This window comes from Mustela putorius, unplaced genomic scaffold (genome assembly GCF_011764305.1).
Source record: "Mustela putorius furo isolate JIRA1106 unplaced genomic scaffold, ASM1176430v1.1 tig00000083_pilon_pilon_pilon, whole genome shotgun sequence".
NCBI classification, from domain to species: Eukaryota; Metazoa; Chordata; class Mammalia; order Carnivora; family Mustelidae; genus Mustela; species Mustela putorius.
Window position 1 is genome coordinate 29,485,538 of NW_025421273.1, and position 15,234 is coordinate 29,500,771.

The 15,234-nt window shown below is 38.7% G+C and overlaps 1 protein-coding gene across 3 annotated transcripts in view; it reads right to left on the reverse strand.

Annotated features, from left to right (window-relative positions):
• PPARGC1A (PPARG coactivator 1 alpha) overlaps nucleotides 1-15,234 on the reverse strand; it is a 644,905-nt gene that overhangs the window by 111,009 nt on the left and 518,662 nt on the right. Inside the window, exon 1 of one of the 3 annotated variants that reach the window (XM_004762684.2) lies at nucleotides 2,427-2,520. The exons of the other annotated variants lie outside the window; for them this stretch is intronic. Within the exon in view, the coding sequence (XP_004762741.1) occupies nucleotides 2,427-2,471 (45 nt within the window). The 5' untranslated portion in view covers nucleotides 2,472-2,520. Of the gene's footprint in view, nucleotides 1-2,426; nucleotides 2,521-15,234 lie in introns of those variants that run through there. 3 annotated transcript variants of the gene reach the window in all.

Genomic DNA, 15,234 nt, shown 5'->3' on the forward strand with positions numbered 1-15,234 from the left:
AATGATGATATCTATGGGGAAGAAGGGAAAACAAAGCCACAGGAGCAAAATAACTCAATACCAAGTCAATTTTGCCACAAGTCTCCTATCAACTAAATGGTGTTTGAATTCATACTCTTCCTGAAAACCAGTGATCAATCAAATAATCACTTTTTAAATTGATAAAATGACATAAAGGATATGTTATATTTTGTCTTGGGTATTTAAGGATTCTTTTATCTTGCAAGCCATTTTTCTGTGTAACGAAATGCCAAAAAGTTGATACAAAAATTAACTGTGCTGCCCAATCCAGTAGCCACCACCCACATATGGCTGCTGAGCACCTGAAATATATCCAGTCAAAATTAAGATGTGCTATAATTGTAAACTATGCATAGCATTTCCTAAGTGTTAGCATGAGAAATCAAATGGAAAATTTCTCATTAATAATTTATATTGACTAGATGTTAATATGATATTTTGGATGTATTGGGGAAAATGAAAGATATTATTAAAATTAAATTTACTTCTTTCTTAATGTGGCTAGTAGAAAATTCAAAATTACATATATAAGGTACAGAATCTTCCCGTTTGACAGTCCCTGGTCTCAAATTTTGCACCTTCCCTCAAGTGAGTGATATCGTACGTACAAATAAAATTCATGAATTACAGCATCAGGGAATTTCAGAATGAATCTGGGGGAGGAGAGCAGGGCCACCGCAGTGCACAACTCTAGGGGGCACTCCTCACATCACAGGCTGGGAAGAGTGATCATTAGAACTTTACAGGCTTCTGCTTGCACTGCTCTGCATTATGTACCATATAATCCCTCCTCCCTACATAATCAGGAATCCCTTCTAGAACATCCCTGAGGCAACCCTATACATCTCTTCAACACTTTCCACAGTTTTCCAAAATATATACATAATAATGAGATGCAAATTTATAAAGTGAGGTCTACCCAGTACTCTGGACTGAGGGAGGGTAGAAAATAGAGCTGATCATATTATAAAATTTAATAGAATGCAGAAGTCCAGGGCAACAGATCGTATGCAAAGTCTGAGATATATACTGGGATGCAATGTTCTCAAGAAGACAGTTTTCTTCCTGGAGTCCAGAGGCATTTTTCAGAGGGTAACATCCACTTTAATTACAAAATGCACCCGCCTCTCTCTTCCAAGGGAGGAAAGCCTGTTGGTGCATCTGTAATGTAGCTTTAGTTTTTGATGCCAAAAATGATTCAGTAAACACAGTTATGTTATGGTATACTATTTCTTATTCAGTACTCAAATTAATCTCAAGGCAGTGCTGGCATTAATTCAATTTGACGCCTGTACTTAGGATTTCACATAGGTGCCTTCATCCAATTCTTCTTCGCAACTAATAAAATCTTAATTCATGGTAATATATTTATTTCTAGTTCAGTTCATGTTAAGGAGTGCAGTACTTTACAGAAAACTAATTAATATCAATCATATATTATAACACTTTTAATGGTTCAGAGGAAAATCCTACACTGGGGGAAAGATTAGATGAACCAAGGGGTCTTAGCCCATCCTATTTACTCTATTTTTAGGATTTGAGAAAAGATACCAAGCATCATTTCAAATATTAATTTAATTGAAGGCGCAAGTCATGGGAAAGATGGGAATTAAGAACCCTGGTTCTGGTCCCTAATAGGACATTGATTTGATGTGGCCCAGGAATGTAATTTATACTCTCAGAGATTCTGTTTTCCACCTATTTTGTGTAACAGCCATATAATTCCAAGTTGGTAAAGATATTCAAATTGAGATGCATGGCACTATTAAAATAATGAATAACTTCACTAATAGCAAGCCTTCTGCAATTGTTGGTAACAATTCTATTTTTATGTAATGTTTGAGTAATGTTGATAGCATCATATTTTCTGGGATTGGACATATAGTCAGCGGGATAGTTCAAGCGTGAGTCCTCACTATGACATAAACGGTGCCCCCTGGAGTTGTGCAGTGCAGTGGCCCTTGCATTTCCTTAGGGAACACCATTTAAAGGGTCTCATCTCCCACCAGCACAAAGAGCTGGAACAGCAATTGTACAAGTTTTTGAAAAAAAAAATTAAATAATAATGCGATAGGTTCCTTGAAATGCACGGTCATTAATATCCAGTCTTTCCATATTAGGCATTAGGCATTTCATTCACTCTTCAATTTCTCCATATTGACATGCCACCAGCAAAAAAAAAAAAAAAAAAAAGAAAGAAAGAAAGAAAAAGAAAAAGCACATACTGTTCTTTCTTTCTTCTTTTTTTTTTTTTTGGCCTTTTTAGCAATCTACACATAAACCCTCTAAACCTGATACACACATTTTTTCCTGATCATTAGAAATAAAACAAAAGCCCAAACACAGCAGCATATTGACTTTAAGGTGCAGAGATAACGCTCACTTGGTACTCACTTAATACTCACTTTCAAATCTGAATCCATAGTTGATAACCCCGATACGCATGTCATTCATTTTACTGCAGTGTAAATACTTGCATCGCAAGCTGAGGGAACACTCCCGACAGGGGCTTGCACGAGCGACTTTTTAATTCACAAGGACATGGTGACGTGGGAGGGCACCTCGGAGTCACTGCTCAATGAACTCCACAATAGGGCACAAATCTGAAACCCAATCTGAGCCAGATATGGACGTAAGAGCAAATATATACAGTATCATGTGCTTTCCAACAGCCCTGTGTCTCGAGGGAGCTCTCTGACATCAGCAGTTGAGACAGGTGGTTCCCTTTCCAACTGTGGAAAATAAAACCCCATTGCAGAGGCACTAAGTAAATATAGCTGTACTGTAGTTTTTCTTTGGTGCACTCTCCCTGTGATTCTGCCCTGTGATGAGACTTTATCCAATGAACCCATTCAGGACATTCTTCTACACTAATAACGGACCTCGCATTCGCAAGCGTGCTGCAGCTGGCATTGAAGACACTGTTTGCTGTCCCAGTTGTCACAACTAAGGTTTCCCTCCTCTCGTGGCTTCCGAATAGATTGTCAAGTGACTGCCCAACCCTCTGCTGGGATATGTCACCCTTTGTCCCCTGTTACTAATACAACCCAACGAAATGACAGACAAGACTCAGATCATCTTAAAATCACATGCACAGAGCAGGTCAATACCAACCAGATCCAGTTTGAGTCTGAGAACTAAAATCAGCTGAGATGTACTAAGCCCTTTGTGGCCACAACTATTTGCTTTTGCATTTAAGAATTACTAGCAGAAGGGCACCCTGTAACGTGTGTATAAAATTACTTAATTCAACTTCTATTTCCCTTTCTGAACGTAGATACTTTTACACTCTGACAGCCGCTGGCTCTTAAAGCATTCTCCTTTTTGTTGTATCTCCTTAGAAACACAAATCTTGTTCCCTGGCAGCAGTGGCTCTCGGCTCTCCGGGCCGCACCGCATGCCCAAACTGGTTCTCCTCACAGCTTTAATTCACAGTAAGTGGCATGAAAGGAGGTCAGCCCTTCTCAAAAAACACTCAGAGTTCTTTTCGACTTCAGAATCTATTTTGAAAAGCCACACTCCCTGCCACGTAGAGAGCGGCATCCCATTTTGAAATTCTGGCTTATAATTTCTGGACGACGTAGGGCATGGTCTGCAAAGGGGCAAAGGCGGGGTGAAGATCACAGTTTCATCCCGGGATCACAAAGCTCTGCAAGAGCTCAGGAATTTCTGGGAGACGAGCAAGTCAGTAACTGCCATCCCCTCTTCACCCCCAAATTACCCTCTCGCTTGAAAACTACTTACGGCACACATACATGCTATAGCTTTCCTTTCCCGAGGTGTTCGTTGAATGCTTAACTCAATAATGCCATCTTAATCCCGAAAGTTTCCATGGTAACCTGCCACTGTAATAAACAAGTCTGAAGCATGAGAAATGAGGCAAGGTACTCCTGCTTTCCCCATCCTCCTCCAACTTTCGAACAACAGGGTCTTCTCTAATCCTTTAAACACCATAGTTCAGAGCTACTTGTGCCAGCAATAAAGCATGACAGCAATAAAAAAAATGATATCCTCATTTGGTGAATATCTACTGTGTACCAACCACTGTGCGGAGTAGTTTTGTACAATATCTCCTTTCCTTTTTGCACTACCAGTAGGAGCTAGTACCCCCATAATGACGATTTAAGGGATGGGCTCGCTGAAGCCCCAAGAGGTTAAATAACTTTTCCAAAGACAGAAGCTGGTCTAGGGGAGACATGGGACCTGAAGGTCCTCTTGTCTGACTTCCAAAATTTTCATTTGCTTCCAATCATCAGGTCACTTTGACATCTAGAATTCTCCCCACATGTCAGAAGGGAACCATTGCTTCACATTCTAATGGAAAGTAAAACACCACACACATGTAGTAGAAACAACCAGGGAAATTCAGAAAAGGCATGACTCAAACAGGAGCACAGCCAACACATGGCACCCTGCTCTGATCAAAAGAAGCCAAACTACAAGTATCTTTGAATGTGATCTAGCGTATCATTTAAAATAATGCACCTTTCTTCGTAGACCAACCTCTAAAGTTAACTTGGGATGTCTGATTCAGATCATGCAAGAGCACTTTCAGAGAAGAAGAAGCCCTTATATAATGCCACCTCTCTCCCTAAATGAAATTGAGATTTCTTTTGAAGATGGCAATTACAAATAAAGGCCAGATTAAGACACATCTTAAGACCACATAATAAACCATATGACGGAGATGTTTCCCATGCTACAGATGTGTTTCCAAGCAAGTCTATATGATAAAGTGTTTATCTCACTCTAGACCAGAACTCAACAGATTATAACCTTGACCCTTAACACCAATAACTGAATCAACTTCCAATATAAGTTTTATAGCATTGGATTGGAAGTGTGGTCAAATATGAAAAGATCAGATGAGTTAGAGCCATTCAAAACTCACTGTAGTACAAGATATTGGAAAGTGGGGCTAAAATATGTAGTTTTACAATCTCCTCTGATTTGGAAATATAAATAAACTCCACTGAATATACTTCCAAAAAAATGTAGGCTTTGAGAATCTTTTGGCCCTGGTCTTGAGACAACTGTAAGTAAGGTCTGAAGTACCCAGTCCATCCGGCTGACTGAAGGGCCATCATTCAATAGGGCAGGCTCCAAAGTAAATGGCCCAGAATTGCAAAGCCAGAATACACTGCCTCCTCTGATACCCTCGCACTTTCTGAAACCTAGAAGAACAAAGACAAACAGGGATGGTCTATGACCATTTGAGGAGGTAGCCATGCAATTATTAATTCTGACCTTCCCATAGCCATCAACACCACCACACCTAAAAAAATCAAAACCACATTGATTATTATTGAATAGGACTGGAAATTTCATGCCTTTGGTTTTTTATTGCTTATTTATCGATTTATTTATTTATTTTTTGGGTGCTTGGTCCAGAGGTAATACTACTGAAAAAAGAAACTCACTTTCCAAAAGAGCAGTAAGCCAAATTCACACTCAGGATACTTTTCTAGGTATGAAAATTATGTAGTTTGTTCCAAGCTCCATAATTCAGATTCAGAACTCAGATGGACACAGAATAAAGACATTGGCTGTGGAGGCTATGCACTCAGCTGAGCGTAACAGGAGCATGAACATACTCGGAGTATACTCTACCTCAGTAAATATACTCCACCTCAATACCACCAGTTGAACCACTTAATATCTATGAGACTTTGTTTTTCCGCTTAAAAAATGTGAAAATTTTCCACTTGGAAAGTGGGGCTAAAATACGTAGTTTTACAATCTCTTTAATAAGTAATACCCTCCTTACTGGCTTATCATGGGGCTTCAACAGGAAGAGCTGAAGGATGTGGGTGAGGGGCCTTGGAGAACGCCTCATCTGCAGTGGGTACTACACAAATGTCCATGTCCTGCATTGCTCATGTTTCTCAGCTCCAATTATTTCTCTGTCCTCCCAGCCTCTCCTATCTTCCTAGAATTTTTTAAAATAAAATATATGTTATATGACTTCTGTACTTTTTATTCCATGGAACGGACACGGCGATTCATGCGACAAATGTAGGTGGGAAACAGGGCTTGTCCTTCCCTCTCATGCCTTGCCCACGTATAGAGGGGAGAAGAAACAACAGCTCTGGTTAGGGCATAAAATGAGCCTCAGTGGAATCTGTAAGGAGGCATTTTTAAAGATCAAAGATTCGTGTGAAAGAAAAATCTCGAACACTTTGCAAAGGGAAAAAAAAATTGATATTTGGATTTATTGCCAATGCTTAATCACTGCAAGTTTGGGCAAATGTTGAGTAAAGATGCCGTGTAGATTGCCACCAAGTGGAACTTTTCTTTAAAAGAACCAGTGACAGACAATGTCTCCACTTTCCAATGCAAGCATCTCTTTAGGGATTTAAAGGCAAAACTATTAAGGCAAAACTATTTTCATATATAAATATGAAAAATCAAAAGTTTGAAAACTCAAAAATATGTGAGATTCAGTAATTTCCCACATAGGAAAACAAATAACTGAGGAAAACTTTAAAGCTGCATTATTCATACGCACTGAAGGTTTCTTTGAATGTCTGCATCATAAAATACTCTAGAAATGCCTACAGCTTTAAAAAATTAAAATATATTAAATGGGTGACATAGAAAAAAATATATATTCTCAAAATCCACAGATATTCTTTTTCTAAATATTATCGATAACCAACAGCACTGTAAAGAAAATACCATATTGCTTAGAAAATTATCCACAAAGAATTTATCTCTCTAATTCATATCTACTGTTGTTATTTATAGTCTCAGACAGTAACTTTAGACTTGTCAAAAGGTGTGGAATGTACTTCCTTCTCCTGTGCATGGATTCTGCTTAGCCAATACTAACCACACACAGTCTCACTATCTTGTAAAGGTACATAAGGCTGGTCCTAAAAATGAAAATTAAAAATCTTGGCTAAAAGATTTCCAAAGAACATGAGATATGAGGCCAAGAAGCCAGCTGCTAAGAGCCAGTAAATCAATAGGAATCTACTATGGTGTAAAAGATGGGCCAGTAGCAAGCCAGGTACTAAACCTACATTAAGACTTTATATCTTCCTGCCCTGAAAGTGTTTATAGTCTAAGGGTGAGTAGAGGCCAGATTCATCACCAGCATGTCCACATGTGAACAGAACAAAAGCAAGTGTGTTGAGGGAGAAAAGATGGGGTACATAGAGGTTTGAAAAAACATCTAATTAACCTTATAAATAGCCTAGAATGAGAATGCCAGTTAGGACCTCTGAAAACTTTGTGAAGTCCCTGCCCCATATGTAATTCAATATAAAAACTAGACCTGTTACTCAGTTTTGTATGTATAGAGAAGCCCAAGAGAGTGCTGATCTTTATTGTAACGAGGACTTTGGTGTTTAAAGTTTCCAATATAATAACCTTTCAAAGGAAAAAATCTGGTGCTCCTGCATAGGTGCTCTGCTTTTCTAGGGGCTACTTAGTAGTTCAGTGTAATATTGGGCAGTCCTATGTGGGTGCCAACATATGAATAAAGGAAAACAGAAAGGTGGCTTGCTAGGACTTTCCCCGGCCATTCATGGGACCTCCAATAAAAGTTCTGAGGTCCAGAACAAAGTATTACAAGAAGCATACTTAGCAGGAAAAGAGCATGTGGGTTTTTCTAGCTTTGGGGTGACTGCCGGGCCCCCAGAAGAGGCAGGAGGAGGAAGGAAAATGAAGGAGAGAGAGACTTCTCTTTGGAATAAGATCAACCTGGGGGAGAACCAGTTCTGACACTTTCTGATTTGTTGAAATGGTCTAAGGTGCTTAATCTCCCTGGTCTCTATAAAATGGAGATGATACTACTATCCTCATGGAGAATGTAAGAATCAGATACCTTGCTTGGTACCTCATAGATATTTGGTAAATGTTAGCTTTATTGAATACTAAGGGACTAGAAAATAAAAAGTCCTGGTTCCAAATGATGAATTATACAAGTTCCAGTGTTAGTTGCTAAGGGAAATATAAAGAAATATGAAATGTAGTAAGAGTCAGGACTGTGCCCTCAACTAGGTGGTGGAATATAGCCGCTTAGGTGATGTTACTGAAGATGGGTCTTTAACTCACAAAATTCCAGGAAGTCACTAGAAGATGACATATACAAAATCAAAAATTATTTAAAATGGAAGTAGGTGATTTTTTTAAAAAGTACAATCCAAAGTATGATGCCAACCATGAACCTACTATTATTTTTTGAAAGATATATTTATTTATTTTACAGAGAGAGAGGAAGAGAGAGAGCAGGGGGAGGGGCAGAGAGAGAGGAAGAGAGAGAATCCCAAGCAGACTCTGCATGGAACCCAATGTGGGGCCTAATCCCACCACTGCACCACCCAGGTGCCCTCCACTACTATTCTAAGTGCTTTATACATACTATCCCATGAAATAGGTACTATTGCTATCTCCTTCGTTCTTGTTTTTAGCTGGAGAAATAGACACAAAGAGAGTTAAGTGACGTGCCCGAGGCTATACCAATAATAAGTGGTCAGCTGTGCACTCAAACCCAGCAGCCTGATTTCAGGGCACATGCCCTTAACCCCTCCACCAAACTGTCTCCTACTACCATCTCATGTAGTTTTGAATCTTTACCAACTAAAGCTGAGTGAAGCACTACAACAATGCAGTTGAATTGGATTGAACTCCTGGTCCCAAAGAGCCCACAGTTGACTAGATTAAATGGAATCTACGAGTCTGAAGCAACAGAGGAACCTGCAGAACACAGCGAGTAAAACACAGAGAACAGAGAACCCCAGGCTGCTGCAAGAGCAGGGAAAGGAGAAGCAGGTGTTATGGGAAAAGAGCCCTTCTGCCATCTTCCCTTCTTTGAAGTCATTTTGTGTATGCCTAGCAGAGTGTGGGGGGCCTTCCCTGGGAAAAAAAAATTGCCTTTTGTCATCTTTGAATTTTCAAGAAAATGGTATTTTCCACTGCTCTTACTTAAAAGTATGATAAAATACAATACATCCTCTCCAGGGGTTTACACGGAGACATGGATGGACTCATAATTCTGGTTTGAGTTCACACAATTTGTGGCAATGACCTGCAATCTCGAGTATGGAGCTATGATACATAATAAGAATCCTAATCCAATCAAACCAAATTCTGAGAGTTACCTGATGATCTTCTTCATGGGCTATCAGTCTGCCAGTATCTGCCGCTAACTGGAGATAAACTGAGATTAATGATCATGAACTTAACCAAGAAACATATGTTAAATTATAATTAGTCACTTTCCAACTGGATAAAACATTGAGAGAACCTACCAAGGACCAAGGACTGGAGTGCCTTGATGATAGATGAATATCAATTATTTTGTCAAGAGATATATACTAGAATGCATTTTGGTAGCATCTAAAAAGCACCTATTTTGGGGACATGGAATCGTTGAGGCTGTTCAGGAACTTCATGGTCCTAAATGTAACTAATTACAAACTGACTAATCACAAAATGGAAGATTAAACTACACATAGGTCATTAGGATTAAGTTTGAAAAGATACCCAGTGGGAGAAACTAGTATTTTGAAGTAGGATAAATGTCTTAGGGTATTATTAAAAAGCCAGAGAGAATTCCAGGTGAAGATATGGTGCTTTCAAAAGCGTGTTCTTGGTTTACCAGGCCAGGCTGAGAGACAGCAAGGTACAGAGCAGAACCTCGCATCCTTGACTCTGACACTGACTTTGGCTCAAAGCCACATGGAAAGGTATGAAGCCTCTCTGTACCTTATTTTTCTTATGTATAAAACTGGTTCACTGTGCCCTTTTCTTAGGTTTCAGGACTCTATAAAGATCACGAAAGATAATACATTTGATTGCTTATGTGTCAACTTGGCTAGGCTATGGTGCCCCATTTGTTCATTCAAATACTAATTTAGGTGCTGCTGTAAAGGTCTGTTTTATAAATGTAATTAATATCTACAATCAATTGGCTTTGAGTAAAGCAGATGACCCCCATAATGTGGGTGGGCCTCATTTAATCAGTTAAAGCTCATAAACAAAAAATAGACATTGCCCTAAGAAGAGAGATTCAACCTCAAGAATCTCTTGATTCTTGTCTTAGAATCAGATTTCTTAAGATATAAGAATCAGATAACTTAGAAATCTTGCCTGAGTTTCCAGCCAGCTAGCTTACCCTATAGATTTACAAAGTTCAGTCTTGCTAGCCCTCAACATTATGTGGATCAATTCCTTCAAAGTTCTGTCTCTTCTTCTCTCTCTTTCCACACCCCCCCCCCACTGCGTAATAAATAAGCATACAAAACATAGGTCTTTCATTTTAGTAGTAGACCAACTGGCAAAATGTCTAAAACCCCAGGATTGTAATTTTTAATGTGATCTCAAAAATAAATTTGGGACCCTCAAAAGAGAAAACATGCAGGTAAAATGAAGCTTAAAGACATTTAGAACATAATCGCCATGAAGAAAAGAAAATTGCCTTGTTCAGAATTTCATTCATCAGTCTGAAAAGGTGACAAATGTCTTCAAAGACATGTGTTGAAAGTGAGTGAATGGTGGGATTCCATAGCTGTGAAAAGAAAGGTAGAAGGTTGTTTCTTGTTCCTGGGTATCAGCTCATTATCTCAACAGTCTTACTTCTGAGCTGATACAGCTTCATAGAGAAAGCAAGTATTTACTCATCCGTCTCTATATTCATCCATTCACAGAATTTACACTACCTCTTTCTACAGACAGTGCCAGGCTTCAGACTATAGAGACAAAGAAAACAAAAGTCTTCCCGCAGCCTAGTAAGTGAGGAGATGAATAAACAAGGGTAATGATGTTAGTAGAATATGCTGAAGTAAAGCAACGCAGAAGGTGCTGGGGAAACTCAGTGCATAGAGACCTAACCTCTTCTGGAAGGGATTCATTCATTCACCCATGCATGCATTCGTTTCCAAAATGAATCTTTATGGATGTAAACTCTACATCAAGCACAATGCTACATCCTGGGCCTGCTCAGATAGTGTCATCAATAATATTAAAAATGGCTATATTTTATTGAGTGCTTACTATGTTTCAGGCTTTGGTCTAAGCCATTTGCATTTATCTACTGTTTCTCTTCATACAACAAGGGAATGGGTATATATTTTCCATATCCTTTTCTGTAAGACAATTGTACAGGCACAAATTTACATATTTACTTTTCAAGGACTTACTGATCACCTATACCTAAAAGGCACACTGTTAGACACAAATTTGATCAACACATTATCTCTGCCCTTAAATCTGCCAAAAGAGACAGACATACCCACAAACAACCACAACTTCACACTGTATGACTCCCACAGTCTTGCAAAGGCTCTGTCATAGCATAAGTGTGCCATCTCCAAAACTTCCCGAGAACTTGAGAATATGATTTTGAACACAACCATCAGAAATGTGTTGAAAGCGTCCTCTCCTTTTACAAGGAAAATAACCAAAAAGAAATACCACTAATAAGCATGAAAGGTAGATCTTCAAAAATATATTTGAAAGCAAAACTCTTTTTCATGATTAAGGACCGGACAACTATAGGTCCACCTGGTCTGAGCCTAGCTAGTCCAGATACCCAGGATGTCAAGCAACACCATTGTTTTCAATTACCTTGCAGACACTAACACTAGCATAACACATTGTTCTCAAGACCCCAGTGCTTGAAGTACCTGGGTGGTTCATTCGGTTTAGCATCTGAGTGTTGATTTCTGCTCAGGTCATGATCTCAGGGTTGGGAGCTTGAGCCCCAAGTCCAGCTCTGTGCTGGGTATGGTGACACCTGCTTGGGATTCTCTCTGCCCCTCCCCACACATCCTACCCACAACCCCCCAACCACATGCTTGCTTGCCCACTCTCCTAAAAACAACAACAACAACAACAAAAAAAACACCAGTGCTTAAAACTGTTAGCACAGCAAAGGAAGACACTGATATAAATATCATACATTATTGATAAATAGCATGAATCTGTCATCAATTAACAGCAACTATAGATTGCAACAATTCTAAGTGGAACCTTATAAATGACTGTGCTTTTAATTACTGGAGAGAACTACCACATCCATCAACATTCACAACTCCTGCTAAGTATCAATGTGGGCCTAGCAAGCTCCACAGTCACTGAAATTATTTACAGCAATGAAAGAGTAAAGATTTTTGTATATTAGAGAAAAGAAAAAGAGGCCCATTCTATTCAGGAAGCACAAATCTAGACTTTTTTGGAAGTGAAAATTAGGAGAAGAGGAAAAGTGTGTATATGCATGTGCATGGGGGAGAAAACAATATAGGACAGAAGAAAGTCCCCATTCAAATCACAGATGAGATTATTCAATAGTCAATATTCAACAGTCAAAAAAAAAAAAAAAAGAAGAGATTCCTCTGCTTAAAGGAAAATGGACTGTTTAGTACTCTCTTTTGTACTTCTCATGGATTCCATTCATTTTTTTAATGTTTAAAATGTGTATCCTACCTATTTTCAAAAATGGGATTCTAGATTACATACAGAGTTAGACACATGAAACAAGACAATAGAAATTTAAAAAAAAAAAAACCCAGATCAAATCAGGTTAAAAAGAGCAAGAAAGTAATAGACTTGGAATAGACTTGGAATGAATTACTTTTTTTTTTTTTTTTTTTTTTTACTGTAACTCACTCCTGAATTTAGCTCTGAGTTTCCTGGCTGTTCTAACGAAAATCAAAATGTGTTGGGTTAAGTAAATATTCATTATTTAACAAAAGGAGACAGGTCTTCCCAGGCTTCTCTATATCCATTATAATCCCACCTCCATTCCCAGTGCTCATCCATTAGTACCCGTGTTTCGTCTGTATTTTCCTCCATAGCATCAATTTTCTAAATCCTTTATCTTTTGCTTATTTTCTATCCACTTCCGCTAGAACCTAAGTCTCATAAACAGACCTATAAATACAGAGAACAAATGGATGGCTAACGGGGGGGGAGCGGGGGAGGGGTGGGCAAAATGGGCTTAGGGACATGGGAGATACAGGAATGAATGCCATGGGAATGAAAGGCACAGCATAGGGAATACAGTCAATGGTATTGTAATAGGGCTGTATGGCGTCCGAGTGTGGCTGTACTTGTGGTGAGCAAGGCATAAGGTACAGACCTGTGGAGCTATACTATAACTAATGTGACATTGTGTGTCAAATGTACCTCAATTAAAAAAGAAGACAAAGAAGAAAGAATGTAATGCTCATGCGGACATGATTCTTTGTTCTGTTGTTGTTGTTCACTATTGTACCTGTGCTTGGCACAGAGTTCACCTTATTAAAGATTCATTTAAGAAATGAATGCATGAATGAATGAATTAATCTCTTCCAGAAAAGGTTAGCTGTCCATTCTCTGAGCTATATAAATATAACGATCAAGAGTGATTTTACTTTCAGTAGTGAATTCCAGTAGAACCTTATCATGAAGTCCCCTATACATATTATACTAGGCTATGAGGCTATGCTGGAGTGGGCCCTTAATGGCCTAACAATCCATAAGAAGCACAAGATAAAAGACACATGCAAGTATGTAGTGACGGGACAAAATCTGGGGCCAGAACAGCTAAATTCAGCTAACCCGACAACCTCCCCCGACCCTGTCCTTCTGTCAAACAGCATGGAATAACTGTGAGGCACACAGATCCTGGAGTTGGGCAAGCTGGTTTCAAATCCTGCCTCTGTACCCTCATAAGCTGTGTGACCTTTCACAATTTACCCAGCCTCTCTGGGTCTCAGTTTCTTCATCTGTAAAATGCAGATAATGATAGAACTTATCTTAAAGGATCACGGTGAGAATTAAACGAGTTTGACTATGACAAGCAATCAGAACATTGTCTGGCACATAGTAATGTTAAGTACTGAGTTAATTTGAATGTGTGCCCCTCCATTGTAAAACAAGTAACAACTCCCCTTGTAGTAGTCGTAAGGACCAAGTGATCTTAATGATCTTAATATGTTTTTAGTGGATGACTTTTTTTTTTCCATGAAAGTAGTGTATGTTCACCATAAGTTTTTCAGAAAATGCAGAAAGATGGAAAATAAAAAGTAAAAATCCCTTATATCTCAGCAAATAGTGACAACCACGACTAGACTTTTCTTGTATAAATTTCCAGGTTTCTTGCCCTGCCAGATCCATATATGCATATGTATGTGTTTGTGAAAATATAATTTTTAAACAGAGCTAGACTCATATAATATACTGCTCTGAAACCTGCTTTTAAAAAACTTACCATGGGTGTTATCTGATAACAGCAAATAAAGATCTACATCTTTCTATATAATATAACTGCCTACTATTCCACTGTATGCAAGTGCCTTGATTTATCTAGCCAATACTCCATTCACAGACAGTTAGGTTGTTTCCAATTTGTGAAAGTGCTTTGTAAACTACAGAGTAATATACAAATGTTAGCTATCATCACCATTATTTTTTAAAATAAATATCTAGACATCTCATTACACTCCTGAAAGGTCTTCCTTCACTATTTCTTTAACTCCCTAGGAATGATGTTTCGATCTAATTGTATTCACACCATCACTCAAAAAGCATGACATTTAGGGATGCCACATTTGAACAGGAGAAACCTGAACTATTAAGTCAGAACTGGGGGAAGATATTGGGGAATATTCCCAGGAGCCTGGTTCTCAGCACGAGGACTGTGTACCTCTTCTTGGCACAGACCACCAGCTCCCTCTCCTTGGCTCATGGACCAATAGCACTCACCCATGCTTTCAGAACCCACCCATGGCCTCAGAATCTTTTTTTGACAATGAACTCTCAAGGAACCATTATGAAACAGTCAGAAGAGGCAGGAAAGAAGAAATGTGTTTGCTATCCTCTTATCCTCAGCCCCATGTTTAGGATATAAAGCCTAAAAAAGAAAAAAAACAAATGAGATTGTCACACCGAGTACTTACTGAGTAGCTACCATGTGAGAAACACACATTGTACTTGGAAGTTGTGTAGTTAGATTCATTCCCATAATGGCTCTTCCTAAATTCAGAGTTCCTCAAGTTTACCAACAAAGTCCGATCCTTCTTTGTCACCTCTTTCTCAGAGAAAATGTCATATAAGAGTAGATGCTTAATAAAGGTTCACATGTGGGTAACTGGTTTAAAAAAATATCTGAAGTTCTTGATCTCATATGAATTTTACAATCTCATTGGATAATAACTGAAATTAAAATAAAAGTGCCAATATATTCTCTGAATATGCCATACTATTTCTGGCAGGACATAGTTG